Below are 15563 nucleotides of genomic sequence, written 5' to 3'. Positions count from 1 at the left end.
TGATTGTTGCTATTCAATTGGTTTTCTTGTTCAGCTGAAATGCTGCTGCTGCTGGTGATTTTGTTGCTGGCTGTGCTTAATTTACATAAGGTAAATGCGGCATAAATAAATTATTAAATACGTGCTGTGACAATGGATTGAATGTGCACAGAATGCCGAAAAAGGACACGGCACGACACAATACACACACGCAAATAGAAATGTTCGTCCATGTTTGTTGCCCAAACAAATCCCAAAATGTATGCAATAGTTTTGCGTGGCGTGTGCCATAATCCCATTTCTCTTTCATTGCGCTCGCAAATTTCCATTCCGTAACGATTTTATTTATGTATAAATTATATGCACAATATATAACATATATATATATATGTACAAATGTATGTATATGTATATATATGTTTCGTTAATTCATTCCCGAAATTATCTTAAAAAAGTTTCATGCTTCCGATAAAAGTACAACTGCATTGGAACTGTTTCAGAAAACTTTATAAGCTACATTTAAATAATTATGCATAGTTAGAAATTGTTGCTTAAGATAAAGTTTTAAATATTTTCATTATCTACAAAAGGAATAGGAAATGGGAAAGTGCAGAAGAGAGCTGTGTAGAATACAGTATTATATAGGTTAAAGCTCTAAAAGATTATCATATTTAAATTCTGGGTACTTTGCACAGCTTAAGACAGGCAACCCGCTTAATTTCGATATTTAGAGAAGTTCATTCGTTGGTCTCAATCCAAACTGTGTTCCCTCTAGCTCTAGAAATGTGGAATATATCGATTTTAGCGATTTGCCACGCTTCCAGTGGGTACAGTCATATAAGCTTAACACTTAATACGGCTATATATTCCAAGAAAAAATACAGACAGACGAACAACAAAACGGACACTGCACAAAATATACTCTTCACATAAATGGGGGCAAAATATCTAAAGTGCAGCTGTTATTTGAAAAGTCTGTTTAATTGGATATAGATTAAGTTTCATATAATACATGCACATACACATACACATACACATATGTGTATGTATTGTTGCTCTGGAAAACATTGCAGCTGACCAAGTGAAGTGGCCAGTTGATGGCAATGCAATTAAATGCAATGTAGAGCGGATCAGCGGGTCATAATGATTTGTGATAATAGCTGTGCTATTTTTATAGGGCATAACTTATAATGGGCCTTTGGTTGCGGCTGCCAGAATGGTTAAGGCTCAGTCAGACTGGTGCCAAATGTTTCAACTTCGACCCGTGTGGTTGTTGCTGTTGCCGTTCTTCAGCTGCGGCGAGTTGCGGCGAGAGCTGGCCACCAATTTGATGACCTAAAAATAGCATAAGAAGTCAAGTCACTAAGGCATGCGGCGAACGACGTCGACGTCGACAGCGACAGCGACGGCAACGGCAAAGTAGCACAACAATAGTTGTGTTGACAACGGGCGAATGGGCGAACGGGCTGCACAGGCTGTCTGTGGTGGAAGGTGTGCGGTGTTTTGGGGGGGTTTGTCTTGTGCGCCTATCAAACGAACGGCGCAGGCCACACACGAGAGCGAATCGAGAGCGTGTATCCTGCTCTACGGCGAATTCGTTGACGCGGCAAAAAACAAAAAAAAAAAAATGAAGAGAAAAAAACGGCAGCGAGCAATTGCTGCAGCCTTTTTCGGTTGCGCTTACGGCAGAGCATGGCGTATGGTCGATGGGTGGAGGGAGGAGGGACTGAGGGGTGTGCACTTTGTCGTTGGGTTGACGTCTGCACAGTTAACGGCTTTTGTTAGTTTGTTGTTGGGTGTTTTGCGATTTCGTTTTGTTGCAGCTGTGCAAAATAGAAAACAACACTTGAAAATACTTATTCGAAAAGCAGAAGTTATAAAATTTTTGCCGAGTTAAATGAATAGTGAAAGCTACTGCTCTCTCTCTCTCTCTTTCTCTGTCTCGCTCTCTCTTATTTGCGCTCTGGCTTGCCCTGTAAGCGTCGCTCCCTGACTTTGATTCAGTTTTGGCTGTGGTTTTTCACGTGCGCGCGAAAGTATGCTACAATAATCTGCTTGAAGCTCCAGAGTTGCATAAACATAAACACACAGCGCTGCTCAATAGACAAATATTTTTTTTCCGGTGACTTGAATTATTAGTTTTTTTTTTTTAAGTGATTTGTGCTTTATGTGCCCCATTCCTACCTCGCGTTTAACACACAAGAGTTGGTGTAATAAGCGTCAAAATCAATTCCAATAATGCTTAGAAATTAAATGCAAGCTATATATGACTAACTATCGCGTCGACCAGTAAACATCAACGCAAAAAGAGCAACAGCGAAACGAATTAAAAATTTTCAAAGTAACAAGAAACAACAGCAGCGCCATCGCCAGCGGCAGCAGCAGCAAGAACAACTACAATAACAACAATAACGACAACAACAATCAATCAATCAATCGATAGCATTCACAAATCATGCAAACAAATAGAACAACAATAAGTTAAATCAACTGAAAACCAAGCCACATTAAACACAAATACCAATGCGCCGGCAATAGCGCACACTTACACACACACACACACGCATACAGACTCAGACACTCACACACACATTCGAAGCAGGCACATGAACGTCTCTTTTATTGTTTTTTTTTCTTGTGCTTCTTCTACGGCAACGTCTACGGCTACGGCTCCTGCAACGGCCACGACTACGACTGTTAGACGCTTTTCTCCTGCTTGCTACACACACACACACACCCATTTATCTACATACATATATATATATATATTCATATTCAGATTGCTGTCGCAGGCGACGCTGGCTAAAATTTTCAATTTGCAAACAGCGCTGGGAACCAACAAAAAATAAGCAAGAAAATAATATATATATATATATATATATAAATAAATAAAAAAATTTGAAACAAACAGAATAAACAACAAAAAAGCGCGTTCGCATCGCCCAATACAAAAGAAAACAAAAAATAAAAATAAAATAAAAGCAAAAAAAAAACACAAAATTATTCGAAAACGCGCCGCGTCGTCGTCAGCCTGCAAATCCATTAGTGCCGCCATTTGTGTTTGTGGATGCATTTCCATGTGTAGGCTACAACAACAACAACAACAACAACAACCACAACTACAACAACCACAACTACAACAACCACAACAGCAACTGCAACACCAAAACCAGCAACAACAATAGTTAACAGCATAACAGCAGCAACGTTTGTGGCAGCTTATTGCACAACAGCAACAACACAGCAGCAACACAGCAACAACACAGCAACAACAATAACAGCAGCAGCAATAGCAACAACAAAAGCACAACATCGATTGACATCGATTAACGGTAAGTGAGCCTATATAAATGATGTGCATATATATAAATAGTTAGAGAGGGAGAGTTAGGTTAACTGGCGCAGCGAAGTTGCGTCTTGAAGTTGCCGCAATTTGTTGCAAGCGCAGCTAATTGCTAACCCTGATTATGTCACTAATGAGCCAAGCAATTGAAAACGCTAAGACACTTAGAAAACACTTGCTGCCACACACACATACTTCCACTCTCTTTTTGTTTCATTTCATTTCTGCCAGTGGATGTGTGTGCGTGCGTGTGTTGGCCCACTGCACAACCTTTTGGTGGCTTTTGGAGGGCAAACTTGAGGCACAGCAGGCTGGCAACAAAAACGGGCACCACCGAGCGTCAAGTTTCGTTAAGAAACATGCCAAAAAAAAAACACACACACAAAAAAAAAACATGAAAAGTAATTGTATCTTCGAGATACAAGATTGTACAATGGCATGGGCAAGGCGGCGAGCACGGCAAGAGCGCGACATCAAGCAGGATACACAGGCGCAGGCGCTCTCTCAATGTTTCTAACCCACTCGCTCTCGCTTGCCCGCTCTCCCGCTCTGCCGCTCTCCTGCTCTCTCGCTGCCGTGTCTCAGCCTTGCTCTGGCTGTTTTGTGCACATGTATATGTAAAATTCATTGACTAACAACATGCGAAAAGCGTGTGCGCGTATCTGTGTGTGTCGGTGTGTGTTTTACTTTTTTTTCGTGTAAATAAAGTTTATTTCTGTGTCCGTGTGTGTCTGAATTAGTTAATGAATTTGTGCAATTATTGTTGTTGCACATTTGATTAATTTCGTTTAAAAATATGTAAATGCATTTTTATTGCATGCTTTTGTGCGCCGCATCGCCACGTGCACGTGTATGTGTGTGCGTGTGTGTGTGTTGCTGCTTGAGCTTTGCCAAGTTGCGTCCTCAGTTCAAACGCAAATTAGCTCGAACTCAAATTTGCTTAGAATTCTAATTTCAGACTACTTAAATTATGTGAATGCCGAGCATGGAATTTGTTTCATTCACACGAATACATATGTATATGTGTACATAAATTCATGTAAGCTCCTGTTTGTGTGTGTGTGTGTGTTTTGTACATAAAAACACGTCGAAATATCGAACTGACCTACTTTTCCGCTCAATACACACACACTCGCTTGAATTTATATATATTTATATATATATATAGATGTTTATATATAAACATGTGTGTTTATGTGTGTGTGTCCATGTTTCGCCGCTGCGACTACGCCAAAAAGGCAGCCCACACACACACACACACACGCACACACACATATTGCCAGTGGGCAAGAGTGCTTTGACCTTAGCGGAGGCTTCTTACATAAGCCGAAAGCACAATCGAAACCGAAAACGAAATTCGAGCCCGTTCGAGTGTAATCAAAATTCCACAAGTTTTCGGATTTAGCTTTTTACATATACATATGCTGTTTACGTAATTTACGCCCAATGCTATTGAAAACTTAGTTTGCCAGTTTGTGCAATTTAAACAATGAGATTACATTTATAATCCGAATCGATTGAAAATGAGTAAAAGGCTTTACCGTTTTCGTGCATATGTATAATATGTAATCGAAGCAGGAAATATCTTGAGCTCCTGCAAGTAAGGAAACTATATGTTATTTCCTTTTGGGACGACCTGCTGAGTAGATCTAGCCAAGTCCGTCTGTCTGTCTGTCTAGAAACTTGTCATTTTATATTCTTCGATATATAATCGATAAATATCGATTTTGAGACATGATTTTTAAGCATATCTCGGTGATTGTAAGAGCTATAGATGCCAAACTTAGCATGTTATATTGTCGCATAGCATATATTAGCTTGATATGTGCACACATTCTTATGAAATATTCAAGTCCTGCATTAAGGTCGAACTATCAACACCGAATTTAATCAAGAATGCATTTGCGAAGCAGCCAATTTGATTAAGAGGAAATCAAACTAAAGCCTGAACCGAACCATAAAGCAATTTTATTTTTCACCTTTATATATATACTTTGGATTTTTTCAGTTATATTCGCTATTAATATAAAGAAATAACATTTGCCAGTTGCGTTTAGGGAAAATTCGTTAATATCATTAGCTAACTTGTTCTATATCGAATTGGGAAATAATGTGATGCCTGCCTTCAAAGTCGGTTTGTTCAGCAGGCTTTCCAAATTCACGCATCCGAGCTTTGTTCAAAAACATTCCTTGTCATTTTCAACATTTTTATAAAGCAATTCTATTTATTAGAAATGGGTATAAGGGTATATTGTATTTGTGCAAAATCCAAATGTATGTAACAGGCAGAAGGAAGCTACTCCGACCCCATAGAGTATATATATTCTAGATCAGCATCAATAGCCGAGTCGATCCAGCCATGTCTGTCTGTCCGTCCGTCCGTCCGTCCGTCCGTCCGTATGTATGAACGCAAGGATCTCAGAACCTATAAGAGCTAGAGACTTGAAATTTAAGATGTAGGTGCTCCTAGGGCCTGCGTAGATCGAGTTTGTTTCCGATAATCGATAACTTACTCCGTTTCCAAGCAATCGATAAGTATCTATATCGATATTGGTTTCGGTTCAGCTGGTTTGGATTTAGGTTCGGCTCAAAGTAAAAAGTGTGTATTCCATGTTCGCACCGGGTCGGTTCAGAACAGGTTTGCTGTCTTGGTTTGAACCACCGCCTGGTTCTATGAATTCGAAAAGCCAGGCTCGAGCTGTGCTTCGCACCGCCGGCTATTTTCTTTGGGTATACTTAGGCTTTGATTTGTTTGAGTAAATTTGATTTCAACAGACAATTAAACTATATTTATTTAATAAAATTTATGTTTTTAATCAAAATATATCCGACTACCAAGAAATATTCAAAAGCAGTATACGACATTTTGCTCAATTAAATAAATATACTATAAATATTCAATTTGGAAAATGACCAGCTCGCAATTCATGTTTAATTTTGAAAAGACAAAAAGAGTTTTAAAATAGTTTAAGTATTTATTTATAATTTTGGAACTCAACATTCTGTGAGCAATGCACTAAGATTCCTTTATTAATACGAATCGATCAATTTTCTTATTCACTTTTAACTAGATATTACTTTGGCTTCTGTTAGCTGCTAGTTTGACTTCATTTTGGCTTAGTTAAAAGTACTTAACATATTTAAAAAAAAATAAGACAGTGCTTAAATTCAAGACAGTACTCAAATACATTTTTAGACAATAAAATGTAAGTGAATATAAAAAGCATCAGGCGTTTATTTGAAGCTTGCATATATACTCTAATTAAAGTATTTTGTGTTATATAAATATAATAATTACAATAACAATTAGTTTTAGTGAGCTCTTTAGTAGAAATACTCTGATTAAACAGTCCGGAACGAGACCAAAGTTGACTATGTTAAATAATAAAAAGCAACAAACAGCAAGGCACAAGTAATGGGTAGTTTTAGTGTATAGCTATGTCAAGAGCCTCCCAAATCTATAGTCAGTAGATTTAGCTTGAGAATCCAGTATTGCAAACGCCTTGTTTCCCTTACGAAGCTTTAACTTGTTGGGAATTGCAAGCGTGAAGCAGCGAATAAAGAAAGCAAAGAGAGCAAACCATAGTACATTTACTCTGTGTATTGCTCTCAATTTTAAAGTCCAGGACAATGCAAACATAATTAACAAATAATAATATTACACGTTTAACTGCTTGAAACAGGTTAAGGATAAAATAACATAGAAAGAGACAACAAGGCCAATTAGGAGCAGCGATTGTATTTATTGATTGAGAATTGTTCTTGTTGTTGTGGTATATTTTTATTTGTTTTTTTGCCATTTGATTGGAATGCACTTAATGCGAATTGTCACCTTCACTAATCCAATTAGCCAACTGATTCGTTGGCTTTATTCATGCGAATGGGTTCAATGTGCTCGCATTGGCACGACCATGTTTATCGTATATGTCTATGTTATACATATTAAATATATATGAATGTACTAATAATTTGTGTGATTTACTTTTATTATATAATTACAGCATCGTGCTAAGCGGCGGGCCTTACTCGAACATGGCGCCTCGGATATAGTTGTAGCTTTAATGTAGCAGGCGACATCCATGTGCCTCATGTGAGTACTGAGCATGCATTGGCCCCAAAAGGGCAACTGAATGTGATCATAATTGTTGTATTTCTATGTGTATGCGTGTGTGCGTGTGTGCGTGTGTGACTTGAACATTTACAGGCCTTGGAAATCTAAGGCTCTCATCGTTGGCCGCATAGACAATGACAGAAGATTCCGACTCGATATCTGAGGAAGAACGCAGTTTGTTCCGTCCCTTTACCCGCGAATCATTGGTGCAAATTGAACAACGCATTGCCGCTGAGCATGAAAAGCAAAAGGAGCTGGAAAGAAAGAGAGCCGAGGGAGAGGTGGTAATTATTTCTAGCTGAATGTTGTGCTAACTAATGATAATATATACTGCATACGATATACGTACTATGTGGCTATTCTGTGTATCTTCTATCTAATCTGCTATCCATATCTAACATATACATATATAACTATAACTGTAAACTATGACTATAACTATTGCGATCAAATGTTTCCATTTTCCATTTTCGATTTACGATCTTGAATTTAACATTTTACATTTAACATTTTACATTTTACATTTAACATTTACAAATTAACGACAATCGCCACCTGTCGATTACCGTTAAACGCTACTATGCGCTTTTGTTCGTGCTTCAACGTCTATTAAATATGTATATTAAATAACTATCCCAAGCCCCACATATCTGTACCCATACTATTACTAATGCTCCAACTAAGTACTAATATGACTTGCTACTAACCTACTCGTTAACCCAATGCCAAGTAAGACTCTGTTGAGTTGAGAGTTCCCCGACTTCAAAAACATTATTCCTTCTATATAGGGGTACTTTGCACCCTAAACATATTTCGGCTCTACCTGCTATTTCTTCTAACTCCCCCTGTGTTCTGTCTTGACAATGTTGAACCATGTTTGGATATGTTCGTACATAAGAAAAATAAACAACTCTTGCTTTCCCACTCTCCCAACAGCGTATCTACATATGCTTCATTCAATACCCATCGATTCCTGCTGTAAGCCGTGTATCACAAATCCCATCAATCTTTAACACGTGTATATATATGTATTTGTATAAATACATCCATCTATAAACTATCTACTCCTTGAAAATTATGTACCTCCTTGAAGGTACAACATAAATATTTGTAACTCTCTCTCTCTCTCTCTCTGTCTCTCTGTCTCTCTGTCTCTGCACACTCTTGTATCTTCTCGTATCGTCTACTTGAGTCAAAACGTACAACTTTTTGTACCCAGTATAATTATTGTTTTCCCTTGCTGCTTAAGAAACTCTGTTTTCCTTTTCCTTTTTTTTCGGTTTCAGAACTCATTATTGTACTTAGTTCCAAACTAGAAGACACTGTGTGTAACCTTCCACCTTTTTACATCCGTTTGGGTTTTGTCTTGAACTTTTCTGTGCTTAGTGTTAACTATTTGATTTTGAAGTCTCTGTCGGTTATTTTCGTAATATGATTTGTACAAAATTCAAAAACAATTCAACAAAATATATGTATTGTTCTATTATTTTTGTCGTTGTCGTATTATGTATGTATTTTTGTATCTCACAATTTCCCAATTCGTAACTATGCGTACCCAAAACCGTATTATTATCCATACTTAAGAAAAGCGATTCCTGTCATAATCGTTGTACGTTTGTTTGTTTGTTTCATTGTTTTACGAATATTGAGAGTAAGAAATGTGTATTCCAACTATTGGCCTCGTAATGTGTTTTAATCGTGTATATATACTTATATTGTTATTGACTATATCGATTTGTGTACATTCGATTATGATTTTGATATGTATGTGTATTTTATTATGCAAATTTGTTTATTGTGTCTAAGGCAAAAAGTTGTTTAGTTCCATTTTGATTTTTTCTCAGTTTCTTGTCTTTTACGTTCACGTTGAGCTCAGTTCTATGATTTCCACTTTGACTAGATAAATCACTGTCCTTGTGCTCCTGTGTGTGCGTCACACATGGGAAACTCACAAAAGCCACGATCGTTTCGTTGTGTAAATACATATACTAAAAGTTCAAGCCAAGTTTAACCATTAAACACCACACCAGTTCCTGTGCCAGTACCAATAGCAGTACCCGACCATATACCACCCCAGACCCATCAGCCATTGTCAATAACATACTTGTGTACTCTTGTAGCTGCGACTCATATTTAGACTATAATCGTATTTAACAATCAATCAAATTATACCATATTTACAAAAAAAGAAATAATAATCAATAATAATAAATAGAGCTGGTTTTATAGTGGGAAATACAAGGAAGTCTTGATACACAGATAACAATACAGGCAGCCATTCAAAAGCTGCATGCTACAAAACCGACGCACAGTGTTGCATTTCGCCAGTTGTACAGCAATTTATTTAACTAAACTCAACAGATAGCTTGCGTTGTTTAAGCGCTCTCTCTTTCTCTCTCCTAAACTCTTGCTCTCTCAGCTTGTACAAAAGTAGACACTAGGAATTCCATATGACATTTCATTACACATGTGTTTGAGTATTATTCAACAACAAATCTCACCAATGTATACAACATCAGTTTCAAACTCAAACTCATCTCCAGCTCTCTTCTGTACAACACATATGCTGTCCTCTGCGCTCTCTCTCTCTCTCTTTGTCTCACTTTCGATCGATTTATGTTTCTGTTTAACTGTCTCTGTCTCTCTCATTCTCACTCTGTTCTTCAATCAGTCTCTTAGCTCAAATGCAACTCTGTTGCGCTTACACAAACACACACAAAATATCAGAACAAGAAAACCTTGTATAGAGCATAAATAGGAATCCATAATAAGGATATAAGAACTAAATCGAATTATTTCCCAACTTTACGTATAATATCTTGCAGAATGCTAACCGTTTCACATACATATATATATATATATTTTTTCTATTTTTTTTTCGTATACTTTTTCCTTTTTATTTACAACTTTTTCTCTACTTTGAATGCTCCCAACGAAACATTTACGCGCTGCTGTCTGGAAAACGAAAATAAACCAAAAATAATATCGAAAAAAAAAATCATAACAATAATAAAACGCAATAAATAATTAAAATATAAAAACTATAAAATATTTGGCGCTTGCATCTCGCTAAAATCCAACAAACATTTTCCAATTCTTTTTCCCAACTTTTACATTATGCCCAAAAAAAAAAACAAAATGCGAATGTCCTAAACCAAAACCCAAATCCAAATCTTCTTTCAGCCGCAATATGGTCGCAAGAAAAAACAAAAAGAAGTAAGATTTCCACAGAACTTTTAGTCTAAACACAAAAAAAAACCAAAACCGAATAACGTACCTCCCTTAACTGCCAAGCACACACACTAAATGAAAAACTCAAAAAAAATGTTCCAAAAATACAAAAAAAAAAAAAACATGTCACAAAATAATAAAGCTTTTGATTTGTTTTGCGTTTTATTTGAAACTTTATTGCCAACATTTTGTTAGTTCTTAGCAGCATATTTTTGTGTTCTTATGTAATTGCTTCAAACTTTATTCGTATATTTGTATTCGTATTCGTATTCGTATTCGTATTCGTATTCGTAAATATTGGTATGCGTACTCTCTTAAATTGTATAAATCCCTGTAAAAATTAGTTAAATTTGGTGTCACACTTGCCAAGCTTCAATTATTTGTCTTAACTATACATATGTAACTATTATGTATGGATCTACTTTTGCTTTTCCAATAACTCACCTAATTGTCTACTCGTAAATATGTACTGTGTGTGTATATATATATACCATATATATGTTTATATATAACTATATAGCCCAAAGTGCAGCTCCTTTTTGACTATGCAACAATGTATGCAACAATATATATACAATTTTTCTTATCCCGCTCATATGATTTACTAAAGCTTACTTTATTTGCCACCTTACTGAAGCTATGCTAAATGCAACTCTACTCTCAATATTGCCAAAAACAGTCTGGCTATATTTGTATATAGATCAGGAAGCGCTGAGTGCGGCCAGTTTCAATTACACTATGCAACAGAGTTTTTCGTCGGATGTTCACGCAATTTTTCTGATTTTCAATTATATTTTTTGCATCTCTTCTAAAAGTTGCTTTGAGAATAGTTCTTGATGCTGAAATAAATTGTAATACTTCCAGAGTCCTAAAAATTATTTAATTATAAAAGAGGTTAAGAAACGCCCAAATAAAGCAACAAAAAACACATCGATTTAGCTTAATTGATACATTGATTTATATTTATTTAAATAATTTATTTAAATTTTGCCCAAAGTTCCTGTTAACAAATGAAATGCGAATTTTTATTGCAATTTGTTACTTTGTAGTCAGAAAATTGTTGTTGCCCGCACTTTGTTGCACAGTGTTGAAACTAATCAGAGCCTCAAAGCTGTGCCTAGCTGGCACTTTTATGGTTTCTTGGCAGCAGTTTACAGGCTAGAGGCTCCGGGCTCCGGGCTGCGGCTTGTGCCCATTTGCTTGAGTGCTGTTAATGCGCTTATAAGCAAAAGGACTCAAAGGACTCAAGGGATTTTCAGCCAAGTGGCATCAATAGACGCATATATATGCCCTGTCCACATGTGTACGAGTGAGGGTTCACAATCAGTTGCGAACTTTTCGAGTGTGTGTGGGTGTGTCTGTTCATTTAGCCTTGTAGAGGTTATTGTATTTATGCCAAGAAACGCGTAAAGGAGACTTCTATGAACCAATTAAGTATATGTATATGTAGATGCTGAAGCGTAGCCGGGTCTGTCTGTTTCGTGAATCTTGACAACTTTTGTTGTAGGTAGTACATAACATAAAGTCGAAGCATCTCTATATCATATAGCTCTCACAGATATGATCGGTCAACATTTGTGTTCTAATTGGAAACACTTTATTGTTCTTCATACATACATATATGAATTTGATCAATATCGGACTAGTATATTATGTAGGAATAGGAACAATCGATCGATTCTGTTTTTCAAGACATCCTCAGCAAACTTTGCCTTTACGATCATCAAAATTGTTACCAGAAGGGTATTTAATTTTTGGCGTGAGGAGAATCTTCTTGCTCCACAATTTTGTGATTAGCTCGCAGTTTTGGGTGTGTTAATTGTTGTTGTGCCAGGCGAAATATGCGTGTGTGAGCCATAGCTTAGCTTTTTTGAGGGCTTAATAGTGAGTACCCTTAACACTAGCCTAGGTTCAGTTTCTTTTGACCATACTATGCAGATGTCTGAGGATTTACACGCGCGCGCAATTGCAAAATTTGTACGAAAAGAAAGAGTATACAAAATTTAGCATTGCCGCCCAGCCAAGCCAAACAAATCATTAAGGGTATAATGCTCGTATTATACCACATACTATATATACCATATATAAAAAAAAAATACAAATCAAACTGCCATGACTTGTGACTCATCGGCGTGCCAGTGCCGTGGCCGTAATGCCTGTAAGTGGGTAAATGGAACTGAGAAGTAAGTGCTCAAGTCAGCGACTATGACAACAACAACACCAACAACAACACCAACAACACCAACAACAACAACAACAACAACAACAACAACAATAACACCAATAACATTAGCCACAACAACAACCATAATAATTATAATATACACAAACTTCGGCATTTGAAGCGAAGTTAATGCGCAGCTTTTGACCAGGTTTAATTTATATGTGTCCATACTTTTGGTATACCCTGTAAATAGACAAGAACAAGTATGCTACTTGGGCTCAGGGAAGCTAGAAAGCAGAATCGCTGGCGCAATTTGAACCAGCTACCTGCCTTGAGGTTCCATTTAATGAAACAATTCGATTTTCTCTTCGTCGTCTATATGTTCATACAGAATTTGCGGGCTAAATTAAAACTCTACCCCAAAATGACACCTACCAACTATGGTTAGATTAAGGTAATTTTTGGGGCCCACAACTCATTTTGATATCGAACCAAATTACTTGTGAAAGTAGATATAATTAGCTGCGGGTTTTGGTTTTGTTTACAATTCAGTTTATGGAGTACAATAAGTTTTAGTTCCATTCACGAACCAGTTCGGTAAAAAATCTGTTTGCAGTCTTGATTCCAATGAATCTATTCGTCTGATATTTATCAAAGCTGGAGGGATATAGATATCTGACTATCTGCTCTGGTATATGTAATATATATATCAATATTTGATCTACTGAAGATATCAATGTTAATAAAGATGCAATTGACGGGCTTACTATACTACTCGCTACTCTAGGGCATTAGGTAATCGAGCGAGATAGCTTCAAGTTGATGAGCTTTTTTCGTTCCTTAAGTGCTTAAGCTGCGCATTAAGAGCAGCAATTAATCGCGTAGCATTCGAGACAGAAAGTATTTAACAGGCAATTTGATTTAAGTTGTTTTTTTTTTTAATTTGTAGCTGCTTGTTGTTATGACTACTCTGTATAAGTAAACTCTGTATAAGTACACATACTTAGATCAATGCTAACATATATCTAGAAAATAGACACGTCGCCTCAATTCTGTGAGTGTATGTGTGTGCTTGTGTGTGTGTGTGTGCAGCATCTTTGCCTCTGCATGTTGCATCGTATCGTGTTTCGATATATACTTAATAATGTTTAAGCGGTTCAATAAGAGACTATGTTACCTAATTTAAAGTCTTTAGCGGTTTAATTTAGAGGCTAGGTTACCTAAACTGTGCTCTAGTATCGCAAATTAATAGTTTCCCATTAAGCGGTTTTTGCCATTATGTGGCAACGCCTAATAGCTTTCATAAAGACGAACAAAGCTGCCAGCCTGTTAATAACTTGTGTCTATGATTTCAAAGTTAATAAAAAAAAACCTGGGCTTGCCCCAACGCTCGCGGTTATTCCACTTATTCAAGGGTTAATTAGCTCTACGTTCTGCATATACCACATTAAATTGTTTGCTTTTCGTTCAAATAAAAGTGTTTAGATTTAGGTAAAAGTTCTCTTGGTTCGCTTGGCCAGTGCTGCCACTCACATTAAATTTGTGTATATTGAGCCAGTGTTAAGTTGGCTGCGCCTACAGCGATATAATACCATAAATGAAGTAAAATAGTTGTAGTTTCAGTCAGCATTTGAATTCCTGATACATTTATATTGTTTGTGCTCTAGTTTCTGGCATTGCATGCGTCATAAATTGTATATGTTAGTCGGCAGGAACAGACGTGTCCGGTTGAAACCGCCTTATTGTCTGTCTGTCCATCTGTCAGTCTGTTTACATATATATATATATATATATGTGTGTGTGTGTGAGGCCTGCCATGCGGCTTGCCTTTTATTAGTTTAAATATAGACTTGACTTGGCCTGTTTAAAAGGCAGCTGGCAGCAGTTTTTCCGCAGTCCCCTTAGCCATAGTCATGACTGCGACACTCGGGCTATATGGTCATGGCTCAAGCTCCTGCTTCATTCCTGGGCCCCATTCGTTGGCGCAATTGCGTCAACACACAAATACACAAACACACACACACACACACACACACACACACACACACACACACACACACAATCTAATTGTCACGCCAAGCAAACAAGCAAGCAAACCAACTATTATGGAATTTTTTTAAGCGCCGCTCTACTGATTGTGTGTGTGTGTCTATATGGTAACTCGAACAATTTCGTGACGGTGACGTTCGGCTTTTTGCTTTACTTTTGCTTTTGGCATTGCATGTCCATGTCCATGGAAAGTAAAAACTAACTACAATGCTAGTTATTTTATACATCGATACAAACTCACACACACACACACACATACTCACACGAACAACGTGTGTGCGTGTGTTTGTGTGTGCTTTTCCTTGAAATCGATAGACTTACCATGGCCCCAGCAATGGGACACAAATATTGTCCACCATAAAATATGCATGACAGGGCAATTAAAGTTGCCCAAAGCATACAAAAATAATCATCGTCATAATAAATATGAGAAAAATCGAAAGCAAAAAACGCACGATACCAGTTTTATTAGTATTGGAGCTATACAAGATTTTTGTCTAAACGTTGCCATGACGTGTCCTCTGCTGAGCGTGTGTGTGTGTGAGCTTGTGTGTGTACATGTAGTTAAATGTAAAAATTCCTATACTTAAGGCTTAGCACGTGCTTCTTTTTGATTACAGCTAACTAGCCTTGTAAATACTTACACAACACTGGTTAACCAATTCAGTATTGGAGCTGCTCAAGAA

At 37.0% G+C, this 15563-nt stretch overlaps 1 protein-coding gene across 1 annotated transcript in view; it reads left to right on the top strand.

The window, feature by feature from the left end:
* The first annotated feature begins 3232 nt into the window (after window positions 1-3232).
* The window catches only part of LOC115765171 (sodium channel protein para), a 65064-nt gene continuing 52733 nt past the window's right edge, over window positions 3233-15563 (top strand). Inside the window, exons 1-4 of the mRNA XM_030708591.1 lie at window positions 3233-3311; window positions 7324-7412; window positions 7527-7714; window positions 10617-10649. Coding sequence (XP_030564451.1) covers window positions 7568-7714; window positions 10617-10649 — 180 coding nt within the window. The 5' untranslated portion in view covers window positions 3233-3311; window positions 7324-7412; window positions 7527-7567. The remainder of the gene's footprint in view (window positions 3312-7323; window positions 7413-7526; window positions 7715-10616; window positions 10650-15563) is intronic.

The sequence above is a fragment of the Drosophila novamexicana genome, unplaced genomic scaffold (genome assembly GCF_003285875.2).
Source record: "Drosophila novamexicana strain 15010-1031.04,08,12 unplaced genomic scaffold, DnovRS2.1 tig00000932-arrow-arrow-pilon, whole genome shotgun sequence".
Classification (NCBI taxonomy): Eukaryota; Metazoa; Arthropoda; class Insecta; order Diptera; family Drosophilidae; genus Drosophila; species Drosophila novamexicana.
This window is presented reverse-complemented; position numbering and strand designations above follow the sequence as displayed.